The sequence below is a fragment of the Meriones unguiculatus genome, chromosome 3 (assembly GCF_030254825.1).
Source record: "Meriones unguiculatus strain TT.TT164.6M chromosome 3, Bangor_MerUng_6.1, whole genome shotgun sequence".
NCBI lineage: Eukaryota > Metazoa > Chordata > Mammalia > Rodentia > Muridae > Meriones > Meriones unguiculatus.
In genome coordinates, this window is record NC_083351.1 from 26,163,688 (window position 1) to 26,178,211 (window position 14,524).

The window sequence follows — 14,524 nt, forward strand, 5'->3', positions numbered from 1 at the left end:
CGACCTCGGGCTTCCAAGTGCCAATTGTCGCCAAATACTCTAGACTCAGAAGACGACTTCCGTTTTAAGGCTCAGCAAAAGTGGTCTAGCATTTCATCACATCCCGAATCAGACCTAGCGCTAGGGCTCCAATCTTTTTTACCAAGAAGCCTAGAGCTTGTGAAGCAAACTCCGTAGTCCATAGAACAAAACTTGCACGCGGCTCGCACCGCCTCCCTCCGAAGCCCCGCCCCATCCATGGGGCAAGGAGAGCAGGGGTTTCCATAGTGACCGCAAACAAGGCTCCACCTGGAGGGGCCGCTACCGAGTTGCTACCCTTGCTGCTACCATGATACCCCCCGCCGATTCTCTGCTCAAATATGACACCCCGGTGTTGGTGAGCCGAAACACAGAAAAACGGAGTCCCAAGGTATGAACAGGTCTCAGGGGATGCGAAATCTACAAACTCCCATGGGGAAAGACATCCCAGCTTTGAGGATCTCTGGAATTTCAGGAGGCAAAGATTGCTGGGGTTGACAGCCAAGGGAATTAGGACAGGGACAAAGGTTAGGAGAGGAGTCCAAGAAGCCTAGCTGTGACACCAAAGTACAAATTTAAGATGAGAAAGAAGTCACATGGAAATAATGGGGCTTGTGACAGTCAGGTCCAAGAATGGTTCGGTAGTGACTTCCTTATCTCTGGAGTCAGAACAGAGGCCTGTCCACTGATTCTAGAAACATCAGCGCGAACACAGATAGCCCTCATGGTCTCTTTGCATCGTATTTCTGTTGAGACCACAGATGAGGGAAGTAGGATGGAGATGGGGAAGGCTGTAAGAGAGAGCTGGAGTAATCTGGAGGTATTGTCTCACCCGTCTCTTCCTAGGCTCGGCCACTGAAGGTCAGCCTCCTGCAGCCTGGAACCTCTGGTTCAGTCCCACAGCCACCCAAGAGCAAGCTGCCCTCAACATCCGCTATTCCAGATCCTACAAAACAGGCAGAAGAAATCTTGAATGCCATCCTGCCTCCAAGGTAAAAAAAAGAAAACAGGGGTCGGGAGGCATGCTGGGAGAAGGTCCAAGCACTTGGCTTCAGAACTTCGGTGTGTTGGGTGTGTGGGACCAGGGAGTCTGTGTTCTGCATTGGGTCTCCCCTTGGATTTCTGTAGTTCGTGGAGTCTGAGTATGGCTGGATGCTCACAGCCAGGCAGGAAACCTCTAAATCCATACCCTCCACGTTCTGAGCAGTCTCATGACTTTAGATGCCAAGTACATAGTCAGCCTTCAGATGTGGATCTCTAGTCTACCTCTGTTCCTCCTAAACATCATTCCCATAATTTGTTTCTTTGGTACCTTCATCAAGATTCCTAATAGAGCCAGGCAGCTTTAATCCAAGCATTTAGGAGACAGAGACAGGCAGATTTCTACGAGTTCTAGGCCAGCCTGGTCTACAGAGTGAGTTCCTGACAGCCAAGGCTGCACAGAGAAGCCCTATCTTGAAAAAAAAAAAAATGATTCCTCATAGAAAGCCTGATGTGGTGGCTTGTGCTTAATCTCAGCACTCTGCTAGACACAAGAGAATTGCCTCAAAGTCAAGGCCAGCCTGAACTAGTACTAGGCCAGCTAAGGGTACATAGCAACACTATGTCTCAAAACACCCACAAATGTCCAATAAGTCAAGGCCTAGGAAAGGTCACCTTTAATCCCAGAACTCAGGAGACAGGGGTAGAAGGATAAGAGTTTGAGGCCAGCCTGGGCTTGTGTAGTCTAGGTAGAACTCTCAAAAACCTCCACCTAATGGACATTTTTGTACCCAAGACATTAAAACTTTCTCTCAGAGTAAAAGAACCACAGAGAACCTGTGATTTCTCCAAAGATGGAGATCAAGAGAGAGGTGCCCTCTGTCCCCTCAACATAGATGCTCTCCATCTCTTGCCATTCTGCCTGCCAGATGGTCATTGCAGAAACTGGCTGTGCCTCCAGCACAGAACCCATTACGCACAGCCATTGCAAACTTAGCACTTGAAGAACCTTCATACTCCCAACATTCACAAATGCTTCCTATTGGCTTGCATGAGGTTTATGGTGTTCTGTGTCTCCATGTAAGCTGGCGTGGGGAATTCCCATGGCATCTTCTATTCAAATCAAGCAGTAGGACGATACATCTGTCCTCAACATGCTAGGTGGGTGTGATCTGGAACAGAGGGTTGTAGTCTCACAGAGAGTAGAGGTTGCCCATCTACCCAGTCCTGAGAAGGGTGTCCTGAGGAGGCTGCATAGTGGGTGTGGCTTGTGAGAGGGAGGGAAGTGGATTCTGGTGGCATGGTGGCTAAGCTGCCCCTAGATCCTGCTCAGGCAGAGAGTTCCAAGGGCCCTGTGCTTACGTCTGGTGGCTTCTATCTGTGTTGCAGGGAGTGGGTAGAAGACACACAGCTATGGATCCAGCAGGTGTCCAGCACGCCCAGCACCAGGATGGATGTGGTGCATCTCCAGGAGCAGCTGGACCTGAAACTGCAGCAGAGGCAGGCCAGGGAGACGGGCATCTGCCCCGTACGCAGGGAACTCTACTCACAGTGTTTTGGTGGGTAGGCTTGTTGGAGTGAGCGCCGTACACTCTCTGACTCTTTCTAGCACAAAACCAAGCCCCAGTTACCCCCAAACCGAACCCCCATTCAGAATTCATCCCTTCTTTTGTGGGATTTCCTCCTACAACAGTTGTGTCCATTCTCTTTCCCTCCCAGTCTCACCTCTCCACCTTGGCTAGTCATCCATCTGCCAAACATTCATGGTCACCCGGCTTCCTGGTCCCTCACAGATATTCGATTCTTATTTAGATTTAGATTTATTTTGTATGCACATGCACACATGCCTGTTTTTTAGAGGGCACACATGTACTGTGGCACGAGTGTGGAGATGAGAAGACAGATTGCAAGAATTCATCCTGTCATTCTACCGCATGGGTTCTGGACCAGACTATCAGGCTTGGTGGCAAGTGCCTTTACCCACTGAACCATCTCACTGCCCTCCTTAATAGGTATTTGGAGTAAGGCAAGAACTTCCATTTTAGCCAGGCGAGGTGACACATGACTTTAATACAGGCCCTTGGGAGGCAGAGGAAGGCAGATCTCTCTGGCTTGAGGTCAGTTTGTCTACATAGTGAGTTCCAGGCCAGCCAAGGCTGCCATTAAAAAAAGACTTTTCATTTTGACTCTTTTTTTTTTTTTCTCCCAAAGATTTCCATGACAAGCCTGTGCTAATTTGTTTTTTAAAGGCAGGATCTCAGTATGTAGCCCTGGCTGGCCTGGCCTCTCGGAGATCTGCCTGCCTTGGCCTCCTGAGCACTAGGGTTAAAGGTATGTGTCACTACTCCTGATTTTTTTTTTAATTTTCTTTAAGACAGTGTTTCTTTTTGTAGCCTTGGCTGTCTTGGACTCACTTTGTATACCAGGCTGGTCTTGAACTCACAGATATCCATCTGCCTTTGCCTCACAGAGTGATGAGATTACAGGCATATGCCACTGAGCCTGGTTCTGGCTTTAATTTTTTAAAACTTATTTTCCAATACCAAGTGATCAGCCCTAGAAACATATACACACAACTAACATTATATGGAGTGAGCAGATTGTATTTATATATTTAGGAATACACACACACCCCCATATATATAAAACAACAAAAAGAGTCTATGAATTTGAGAGAGTTGAGGGAGGTGTACATGGGAGAAGTTGAAGGAAGGAATAGGGAGAGGAAAATGATATAATTACTACAATTATTATTATTTCAGTTTTTTGAGACAATGTTTCTCTATGTAGCCTTGGCTATCCTGGATTCACTTTGTGGACCAGGCTGGCCTCGAACTCTCAGAGATCCACTTGCCTCTGCCTCTCAAGTGCTGGGAGCACAGGCATGGGACAACAGGAGCACTTTTAAAAATGCCATTTCGGAAGGCCAGTTCCTCCTATATCCTGAGCACTCTCTCATAGCGCATTGGTTTTTGTGTGTGTTGTATGCATATGCATGTTGTGCTTGAATGCGTGTACACGTGTGGAGACCAGAAGTCAATGTCAAGACTCTCTCTTTCTTAAGATTTATTTATTTATTATGTCTACCCTGTTTACATATACATCTGCATGCCAGACGCCAGACGAGGGCAGCAGATTCATTATAGATGGTTCTGAGCCACCATGTGGTTGCTGTGGTTGCTGGGAATTGAACTCAGGTCCTCTGGAAGAGAATCCAGGGCTCTTAACCTCTGAGCCATCTCTCCAGTCCTGCAGCCAATTATCTTAACTGCCAAGTCATCTCTCCAGCCTCTCTATCTTATTTTTTGAGACAAGCTCTCTCATTGAACCTGGAGCTCATTGATTTTGCAAGACTAGCTGGCCAGCAGGCTCCAGGGGACTTTCTGTCTCCACCTCCTCAGGGCTAGGCTTACGTATGTGTGCTACCATGCCTGTTTTTTTACATGGATGTTGGGTATCCTACTTTTACCAACTGCCATTTCCTCAGGTCCATGCCTGAGCACACATTCTAAGTCCTTCCCAAAAGTGCATGAACCCTCACGGCTGCCTGTTTTCTCCCTGGGTGCATACTGGAAGACGAGCTGATTAGGGAGGTCACCATCAACTGTGCAGAGAGAGGGCTGCTGCTGCTGAGAGTCCGGGATGAGATCCGCATGACCATCGCTGCCTACCAGACTCTGTATGAGAGCAGCGTGGCATTTGGCATGAGGAAGGCGCTGCAGGCCGAACAGGGGAAGTCAGACATGGAGAGGAGAGTGAGTGGGGTTGACCACGTCCCCATGGCTCCCGGACTCTTCTGTAAATCTTGGGGCTCACAGTTGTCATCACAAACCTGGATTCTGGCCCTGGGGGTGTCCTTCACACAAACACTGCAAGGCCTCATTGAGGAGGTGGTCCTCTCAGAGGACACTCCATGTCGGTCACTGACTTCCCACTGGGTGGCAGTACATACCCTGGCATTGTCTTAGGTTGGATAGTTGTGTCCCAAGTCTCCCCACCCAGGCTAACAGGCTCATCCACTTGGGGATATCCCAGGATGATGGCCATTGTCTCTTCAGATTGCAGAGTTGGAGACAGAAAAGAGGGATCTGGAGAGACAAGTGAATGAACAGAAGGCAAAGTGTGAGGCCACCGAGAAGCGAGAAAGTGAGAGGAGACAGGTGGAAGAGAAGAAGCACAATGAGGAGATCCAGTTCCTGAAACGGACCAATCAGCAACTGAAGGTGAAAAAAAAAAAAAAAAAAAAAAAAAGCCTGGGTTGGGTCCAGGTGCCCCACCCATAGGGCCAGACCGACTGATGGCTTAGTAGTGGAGATTCAGTGTGGTGGAGATCTGGTCCTCCCTTTTACTTTTCTTCTTTGGATTTTTGAAAAAGGATCTCTTGTAGCAAAGGCTAGCCTCCAACTCACACTCTTCTTTCTTTGCCTTTGTACTGCTGGGATTACAGGAATGTGCCACCATGCCCAGCTCTCCTTTTTAAATATTTTCTTAAGCTCTATGTTTTGTTTTTTTAATCTGTATGACTATTTTGCCTGCATTCTCATACATGCACGTGTGTGCTTGTTGGATCCCCTGGAACTGGGGTTATGGGTGATTGCAAGCCACTTTCTGGGAGCTGGGAAACAAACCCACATCCTCTTCAAGGACAATGAATACTCTTTAACTGTTGAGCCATCTTTTCAAGCCCTTTTAGTTTTCAGTTGGAAACAGGACCCGAGTTTTCCAGGCTGGCCTTGAACACTAACTCAAGGAGACCTTTCTTTGCAATTTTCCTGCTTCTGCCTCTCCAGTAGTTGGGATTACAGGCATGTGCCCATGGCTTTTAAATGTAAGCTCACATGTAACTGCTGCTGACTGGGGTGGGGTGGGGCTTCTTTGCTAAATTCTTTACTTCCTTAGCTGTGAAGGAAGTTTATTCTCAGCTCTAACACTGCCTAGGCCTGCCTCATTGTGGAGCCATTATACCTGCCAATCTGTTTCCCTCCTGGGAAAAAGATGCTCATAGCCAAAGAGAATACAACAGCTTCTGTCCCCTCAAGCTGGTCCCTAGAGTGACCAGGTCTCCCCAGCAGGCACCACCCTGGCATCTTGATGCCCTGTGGCAGCAGAAAAGGCTTTTGAGAGGAAGAGTACATGGGAAGCCCCCTAGGTGCATGCAGGAACACAGCTGTAGGTGGTTTTCCTCAGCCAACTGAAGTACTGGGGGAGGGGTGGGTGGGAAGCCGGCTGCAAAGGCTGAGCCCCAGACACGCCTCATATCACAGGGCAACTTTTTTTTCCCCACCTTTGAGACAGGGTTTCTCTGTGTAGTCCTGGCTGTCCTGGAACTCTGAATTCAAATATCTGCCTGCCTCTGCCTCCCCAGTGTTGGGATTAAAGGCGTGCCCCAACACTGCCTGGCTACAGGGCAACTTCTTTTTTTTTAATTATTGCCCACCCCCAGATATTCTGAGCAGAAGCTATGTGGCTGGTGCCCAACAGTGCAGCTTAACAAGGTCCCGGGGCTTATTGCAGATTGAACTTCTAAATTTGGTGCCTATAAAGCAGCTCTCTCCTCCCTCACTTAAAGCCAAAGGTCTCCCCCTTGAGAAGGCTTTGTAAGAACCATCGGCAGAGGATGAAAGCTTTTGCTAGTTGCTGAAGAGTCTATCACGAGCGAAGCTAGAGACCTCCCCCAAGCCAGATGTAAAGGTTGACTCAGCAGATTCCAAAGCTGGTTCTTAGCTCTGATAAGTTCTGACAATACCTTAGCATCCTTCTAACATCCAAGGGCAGCCTTGAAATCCCCAGGGTGAAGGGTTCTTTACGAGCTAGCTCTTTTTATTGGCTCAAAGCTGCGCTACAAAGAAATCAGTTTTCAGTCCCCAGAATAGACCTTTTAAGGGTCTGTCCACATATCACTGCTGCAAATTATTGTGCTGGCAGCTAGAGGAACTGAGTAAATAAACCCCAAGTGTTTTATGCTTTCCTTACTCACTGGTAGCAATTTCCTCTAATTGAGTGTCAAGTTGTCTCAGTAGCCATAATTTGCCGTTTCCCAGACTTCTGGCCCTAGAACTCCATGTATTAAACTGGAGAGCCGAATGTTTAACTTAGTGGACGTACTCAGGCTTAAAGTAGAAGTGATGGAAAACCACTATTTCAACAACTTTTATCCCATTTCCCTTTCTGTGCTTTCTATTATGCACTGAGCTATTATTGTATGGAAACCAGGACAGCTCTGGTTTCTGCTCATGTAACAAAACTATGCCAAGCCTGAATCCCACTAATGTAGAAAACGTGGAGCTGGGTCAGAAGGGGGCCAGAGTGGCAGCCTTTGGCCTATTCCTCCAGGGCTCAGCTAAGTGTTGTTACAGTGCAAGATGCAAATATTAATGGACTTTTTGTTTTTCTGTTTCAGGCCCAACTGGAAGGCATTATTGCACCGAAGAAGTGATTTCCATACAGGTCTCAGCAGGCACCATGCCCCATCATAAGCCCATTGTAATAAAAAGCCAGTTTCCTGAGAGAACAAGCCATCCCCTCCCCAGTCACCACTCATGTAATTGTTAGAACTGTTGCCTGTTGCCTCAGTGTCCCAAAACAGCTAAGGTCTGGCAGCCAGGCTCCTGGTTGGGCAGTGGAAGGCGGTGTAACCAACCCTGTGTCCATGTACAGTTTACAAAATGGAATGGGGATCTGTCACCTCAATAACTTAGAAAGCAAGTGTTTCCCCAAAGAAGCTACTTTGGCACCAAGTTCAGTGCATAGTTCCCCTTGTACCTTGGGCTTCCTTCACCTTGTACCTTGTCCTTCCAGGACAGTCCTGGCCCTGTCCTTCCACTCCATCACTTCTCTAGTATAACCTTGAGCAACTCACTTCAGAGTTTGGGTCTATCATCTCATTCCACCCACGTCAGCCGGAACCTGTCCTTAGCACGCTTGGCTCCATGAGCAAACAATAGCAGAGTCAAACCCACGCTCACTGAGAGGTATGGAAGTTTCAGGATCTTGAGAGCCCTCTGCACCCCAGGTCCTCCCCACTCCTTAGTCACCTCCCGCAGCATATCGAAGCCCAACTCCATGCTCCCTACCTAGCCGCGAATGAACAGCTAAGGAGGTAGCCACATGTCACATGCAATTCCAGTCAGTCTGTGGCTTGAAGGCAGTTTTGTAGATCCAGAACTTAAAATTACAGACAAATCTCTATTCAGAGAAGCCCCGGGTGGGAGAGGGCAGTGAGCTTCACGACACCCATCATTCAGTCTGGTGTCAGAAGTACTGTTCTTAAGGTGGCACTAATACTTCCTTCTAATTGGTGGGAGTACCTCAAGTACCCCTGAAGGGTGCCAGAAAGGACTTAGTCCTTGACAGCTCTGCCCTCCATCCCAGGCAAAGCTTACTGCAAGGCCTCTGATCCCAAGAGCCATTTTGAGTTGAATATATCCCAACACTGACTTTCTACGAGAAGTCACATCTTTGACCGTCACCCATATCCTGAGGAACTAGGTCCCCACCACTGCAACCCGCACGTGCGGCCGCGGTCCTGGAAGAGCTCGCTCCCTGCGGTGTGCTGACTTTGTGGCCAGCAGGAAAGCTTCTGTACCCTAACAAGGCCAAGGAAAGTCAACAAAGTTTCCAGAGCACTCCTTCTTACAAGCCTCACCACGAATGTCTCTGGAGGACTTTGTGCTTTCACAGCTGTTAATGCTCCTAGCCCCGGCACTGCTCAGTGGTGTAAGAGAAATATGCATGTCTCTGGACACACACGAGGGTCACAGGCTGGAGGAAGTAAGGGTCAGGGCAAGTGTTTCTGGTCTGAGGATTTACTGTTGCACTAGCACTAGGGTACAGCCTCAACCACTAAGCTTTCCAAGTGTGTTGTGCCTAACTGGGCATGAAAAAGTGAACACAGCTCCTAATGGCATATTTTTTGTATAATTTAATAAACAGCTTTCTAGATGTTACTGCTTCTGTCTGAATTTCTTGTGTTTGTGTTTCTGTCCCTCTGAGTCGGTTGTCTTCTTTTTGTTCCTGTTTCTGTTTTTCACATTGTGTGTATCATAGTAGCGCACACCAACTTTTTTGGATTGTTGCTGCCGCGCTGCTCTCCTCCGCTGTAAAAAAAAACAACAAAGAAAAAAACCAGTCAAACACTGAAGGTCATGAGCAGGCCTATTTCCCAGCCCTCTCCATGCCTGTGCAGTTCCCACAGCAATGGAAGCAAAGCTGGAGGTGTGTCCACCTCAGACTCTCACAGGCCCAACCTTCATCCTTCTCCCCAGCAGGGCTGCTTCAGCTCTGCACAGCTCCCTTCCCAGAGTCATTCATCTGCCTGCCTCACCAGCTCTACTTTTATGTGTCACCTCCCTGGAATCAAACAAAACCATCTAATTCTTCGGGCAAATAGGACATAGGTGTGCAGATGGTAATCTAGAATTCCTGAAACTTAAGACAGTCTCAAGGACCCTTGTTCTGTGGATCTCTTCCTAACCCAAATTAAATTACTCACACCAGGTTACTAAGAAGTGGGTTTCCTAAGACTCTCAGCTCTCAACTCTTATTTCAGAAAGAATGAGTCTTGGGAACTGGACTTAACAGTTGTCCACGATAGCTTTTTACACCTATAATCCCAGCACTTGAGAGACTAAGGGGACTGCCTGAGTTTGAGGACAACTAGGGCTTTGCATACCAAAACCCTGCCTCAAAAGAAAAGAAAAAAGGGGAAAAAAAAAAAAAAAAGTCTCGGGGTAAAGGCATTTGCTGTCAAGCCTGACTACTTAAGCACCATTCCTAGGACCCATCCTCAAGTTGTCCTCTGGACTCCCGGTGCTCACTGTGTCATGAGAAGTCTGCGCACACACATGCATACAAAATAAACGCAAATAACAAACCTTCAGATGGACTTCTATTGTTCTTTTGTTGTGTTTTTTCCCTCATAACAGGGTCTCACTAGGCAGCTCTAGCTGTCCAAGGACTCACTACGTAGACCAGGCTGGCCTCATACTGAGATCCTCCTGCCTCTACCTCCCAGCGCTGGGACTAAAAGCTCGGTGGGCACGCACCACCACACCTGGCTGGACTTCTACTTTCTGTGTCTCATTAAAAGACGCAGAGTACTTACCTCCTTACACGTCTGCATCCTCTGAGTTTTATTTGAAGGTTCTTCTTCCATCTGTGCATTCCGCTTCCTTCCCTTTTTGGTGGGTGCTGGATACAAATAACACATAAAACAGAGGAGATTAACAATAGAAACAGCATTTCAAAATCTCTCTGGAGGCCGGATGTGATCGTACAAACCTTTAATCATAGCACATGAGAGGTAGAGGCCAGTTTGGTCTACAAAGCAAGTCTAGGACAGCCAGGGCTGTTACACAGAGAAACCTTGTTTCAAAAAAATATGCACAAAAAATCTGTCTGGAAGACTACAGGTGAACTCTGAGGCTAAAAAAGCCCCCTGCCACCCCAATGCACTATCTGCTTCCAGTCTGTGGACTGGGATCTGAGCTCTCAGCTGCTGCTCCAGGAACTGCCGTGCCATGTCGTGGTGTGCAATGCCTACCTCCTTCCATTCTACCCTCCTCGACAGATGGACTCCTTTTCCTCTGGAACTGCAAGCCACAAATACACCCTTCCTTCTATTAGTTGCTTTGGTCATATTATGCTTTATCATAGCAACAGAAAGGTGACTAAGGCAGACCTCCTGCCCCAATTCTTCTGCAAATTCTTCTCTTCGACTCAAGTTATTAATATGCACTTTTGAAAAGCAATATTCCTAAGCCATCAACTTGATCTTAACAAATGCGCACAATTTCAAGTGGACAGGCCAGTCTGCATGGCAAGTAGAATGTGGAACCAGATGCTAAATACCTGCCTGTGTGGAGAAAATTATTCCAAAGCTACAAATCACATCTAAATGTGTCAAAGCATCGATCTTACCTGCACCACTGACTTCTGCAGATATTTTCTTCTCTTCTTCATATTTTGCAAAAAACTTTTCACTTAAGCCCTTGGATATTCTGAAAAATAAAAGCAAAGTCACAAAGCTGCTCAATACTCCTTTTTAACTGCTCTGTGAAGTCCAGTGTGGAGAGGGCAACATTCTTGAAGAAAAAGAAATTCCACCATGTTTGCAGTGATCACTGGATGATACAGCCAGTGCCCAGCAGTTTGTACAGCTCCTGGGCTAAAATACTAGATAACCAAACTCCTTGGGAACAGTTGTAAACTAATGATGATGATGAGGAGGAGGAGGAGGAGAAGGAAAAGGAGAAGGAAGAGGAGAAAGAGGAGGAGGAAGATATTACCTGATGGCTGAGAACTTCTTAGCTTTGGCTTTGTTTAGAAACTTCTGGTACTTGGCGATCTTTTCATCCAGGGCTCTAATAACAGCTTTGGTGTCATTTGCCACTGGTTCTTCCTGAGAATCCTGGGAAAGCTCTTCCTCAGCATCTTCTCCTGGCCGTCCCTGCTCCTGTTCCTCCTCTTCTGCAGAAAAGTTTTCCAGATCTTCTTCCATGTCTGACATCTCCACAGGAACTAGGTCGTCCTCAGAAAACTGAGGCCCAACGTTGATTTTGCCAAAGTTCTGGCGAACCCGCGCGAGGATCTGCTGCATCTCTGAGTTTGTATTCTGGGAATGGTCTACTTCTGGCTCCTTTTCAAAGACAGAGTCTGACCTTTCAACTATGGTTTCTGTGGTCTCTTCTTCTGGGTTGTTCTGGGTTGTTTCTGTGGGATCTTCCAATGGTGAGGAAGTTGAAAGCTAGCAAGGACCAAAAGAGGTAGGAGAAGGGGAAAAATGGAATCAGAAAAAGGAGAACCATGCTTCACCTCCTCCCCGCTCTCAGATGAGCAGTCCTCCTCTCAGATCTAAGCCAAGAAGGAAGAACCTCAAATTTGAGCTGCATTGTTCATCCACTCTGAGCCAATGTAATTCAACACAGCAGCCAGCACTATAAAGGATCAAAGGGACAGAACTGTGCAGTGAAACTGACAGTGAGCGTTCTCCCTGGGTATCAGGAAAAGGGGGCAGAAGAGGCACATGGAAACATGGAAGACACAAGTCCATGAGAGTGGAAGCAAGGCTGAAAGAGAACCAGGAAATATAAGGAGACATGGGGGAGGTATCTTTTCAAAGAAGAGTTCCAGGCCAGAATTCAGAATAAGCACCGAGTCTAGAAACACTGAGATGACTGGATTACTTTAAAGTAGGTCTCCATGCTGCGTCAGCATGGGCCAAGCTTTCCACAGCACTTCACATATGGATCACTTTATCCCTATGACCCAGACTCATATGGTGACTCTCTGAAGTAAGTGGCTTAGGTAAAATGCTAAACAAGTCCAGAATCCATAAAATGCAGTAAACTGCATAAAAGTTTTGAGTTGACAAATTGGTTCAGCAGGTAAAGGCACTTGCTGCCCAACCTGACTGAGTTCAACCATTAGAGCTGATAAAAAGCAAGAGCCAACTCCCCAAAGTTGTTCCCAGATCCCCACAGGGGTATCATGGTTCCTGTGTGTGTATACAACCATATGCACATGGGCAGACACACACTAACTTTTAAAAAGTTTGTACGTTTTTGTAGTAAGATGAGTTCTTTTTTTCTTTCAAACAGGGTTTCTCTGTGCATCTCTTGCTGTCCTAGAACTCACTCTGAGTTGAAGGCTGGCTTCAAACAGAGATCCACCGGGCTGCCTCCCGAGTGCCAGGATTAAAGGTATGAGCCACCTCATCTGGTGATTTCTAGCTTTCCAATCTTCAAGAAATTACTACTTCACCAACAAGAAATGGAGGATGAACCCCAAATAGATAGATAGATAGATAGATAGATAGATAGATAGATAGATAGATAGATAGATAAGAAAAAGAAAAAAAAACAGTGAGTAAGGGCTCATATTTGTGCTTAGGAGTCAGATCTCTGCATGGTACCTCGTTCCCAGAAGCCTTCTCCAAGCTCCACTCTGACTCTTCCAACACCATAGTCTATGGAGCCCTCACAGGACCATCAACCCCATGAACACCTGGTTATTCTCAAGCACAATAAACATGTTCTTGGCACAGAGCCCCTAAACCTTCTAGACCCTCCTGAGGAATATGTTGTCTTCCAGTATCGGTATCTGTGAGGAACGCCTTTCTAGCACACTTGGATGGAAGCTAATGCACTGTATGGTGGAAACCTAGCTGCCTTCGGGTAGGACCTAGTAACCAGAAAGACTTAGCCAATACTCATAGCCCCACCTCCTACCTCTGGGGAAGGAAGAATGGCCAGAGACTGAGCTGAATGACTATAGCCTCTGATTCACCTACTCAATGAAAAACTACTCCAGAATGGAAAAGACACTGATGTGCCCACCCAGTGTAAGAACAGAAGCTGCTGTCTCTTGCCTACCTTGACTGGGCACAGTTCCACTGGGCTGTTCTGACCTTTAGCCTTTGCTTTCCTGAGTTGTGTTGTTCCTCTAGCAAATCACACCCCAGAGCCCTGAATTTGTAGTTGATTAAGTGTAACTGTGACGTTAATGGGAAGCGGGCTGTGGACTCGAGTCCTTGACTGGTAGGGCCTCCACTGATCCCAGAAGTTAACATCAGGGCCTCACTGGAGTCAGAGAGCCGCAGAGTGGAGTGGAACAACACCTACGCGACATCCACCACATACATGCACATGCCCTTACACCTGACCTCCACCCCCAACTAAAACTGAGGTATATCAGGGTAGGTTCCTGCCTGCTTCTTACAGCAGTCCCTCTGGTACTCAGAGTGCTAGGAGTTCCACCCTGATACAAGCACAGAAACAAAACCCAAGCCATCCCTTCTAAAGACTCGCTGAGTTCTGAAAAGGACCCCAGAAACACGAAAGTCAAGTGTTAAAATTGAGCCTTAGGCCAAGCTACTGTCAGGGTATGAGCTACGAGGCAGCAGGGAACTTCCTGTCCGTATCCCAGTTCAGTCCCCAAGCCCAATGCCTCCTGGCCAGGACATTATCAACTCTACTGCTCCCCTTCCTGTGTGCTCCTGGCTTTCTTAGAGCAAGGGCCCCTACTCACTCCCTTACTCTCTGTGGCCACGGCTGCTATGAATAAAGGTTTCTTCATGAATAAACTTTGGCAACACCTATGCTCCCACAGAAGACAGACATTTAAGAAATATTAATTTTTTCTTCTTCTCCCAGCCCCAAAGGCCGATAGCTACAACTTCTGTCTTATTTCTGCTCATTTGTTAGTAATGCTCATCAACAAGTCTATACAACAGCTCTCTGGAACGATACACACACCAAAGATGAAGAAGATGCTCCATGAAGGGAGACAACCATAAGTTACATTACATCAGGGTCATCTGACCCCACCTTCCAGGAATTGTGCTCACCCGTTCTTACCTGGGGAACTGTCGGGCCGTCTGCGTTGGGCGGCTTGACAAAGAAAGGGATCCGGCCTCTCTGCCAGTCATTGAGAACCATCTTACCCACAGTCTGCAAGTCAGGCTCTCCGCCCTAAAAGGACAGGACAGACTCCCAGTTAAACCCAAAGAGCGAAAGTAATTCCCATG

The 14,524-nt window shown here is 47.3% G+C and overlaps 2 protein-coding genes across 2 annotated transcripts in view; one reads left to right on the forward strand and one right to left on the reverse strand.

Annotated features, from left to right (window-relative positions):
• Positions 1–8,909, forward strand: Dnali1 (dynein axonemal light intermediate chain 1). Its single transcript, XM_021626770.2, has 6 exons — positions 1–409; positions 865–1,010; positions 2,389–2,558; positions 4,576–4,754; positions 5,058–5,222; positions 7,400–8,909. Exons 1-6 carry the CDS (start codon positions 329–331, stop codon positions 7,433–7,435), a joined length of 777 nt encoding a protein of 258 aa, XP_021482445.1. The 5' UTR covers positions 1–328; the 3' UTR covers positions 7,436–8,909.
• The window catches only part of Gnl2 (G protein nucleolar 2), a 24,092-nt gene continuing 18,473 nt past the window's right edge, over positions 8,906–14,524 (reverse strand). Inside the window, exons 12-16 of the mRNA XM_021627021.2 lie at positions 14,355–14,468; positions 11,286–11,743; positions 10,918–10,997; positions 10,103–10,188; positions 8,906–9,095 (exon numbers count right to left, since the gene is read on the reverse strand). Coding sequence (XP_021482696.1) covers positions 8,943–9,095; positions 10,103–10,188; positions 10,918–10,997; positions 11,286–11,743; positions 14,355–14,468 — 891 coding nt within the window. The 3' untranslated portion in view covers positions 8,906–8,942. The remainder of the gene's footprint in view (positions 9,096–10,102; positions 10,189–10,917; positions 10,998–11,285; positions 11,744–14,354; positions 14,469–14,524) is intronic.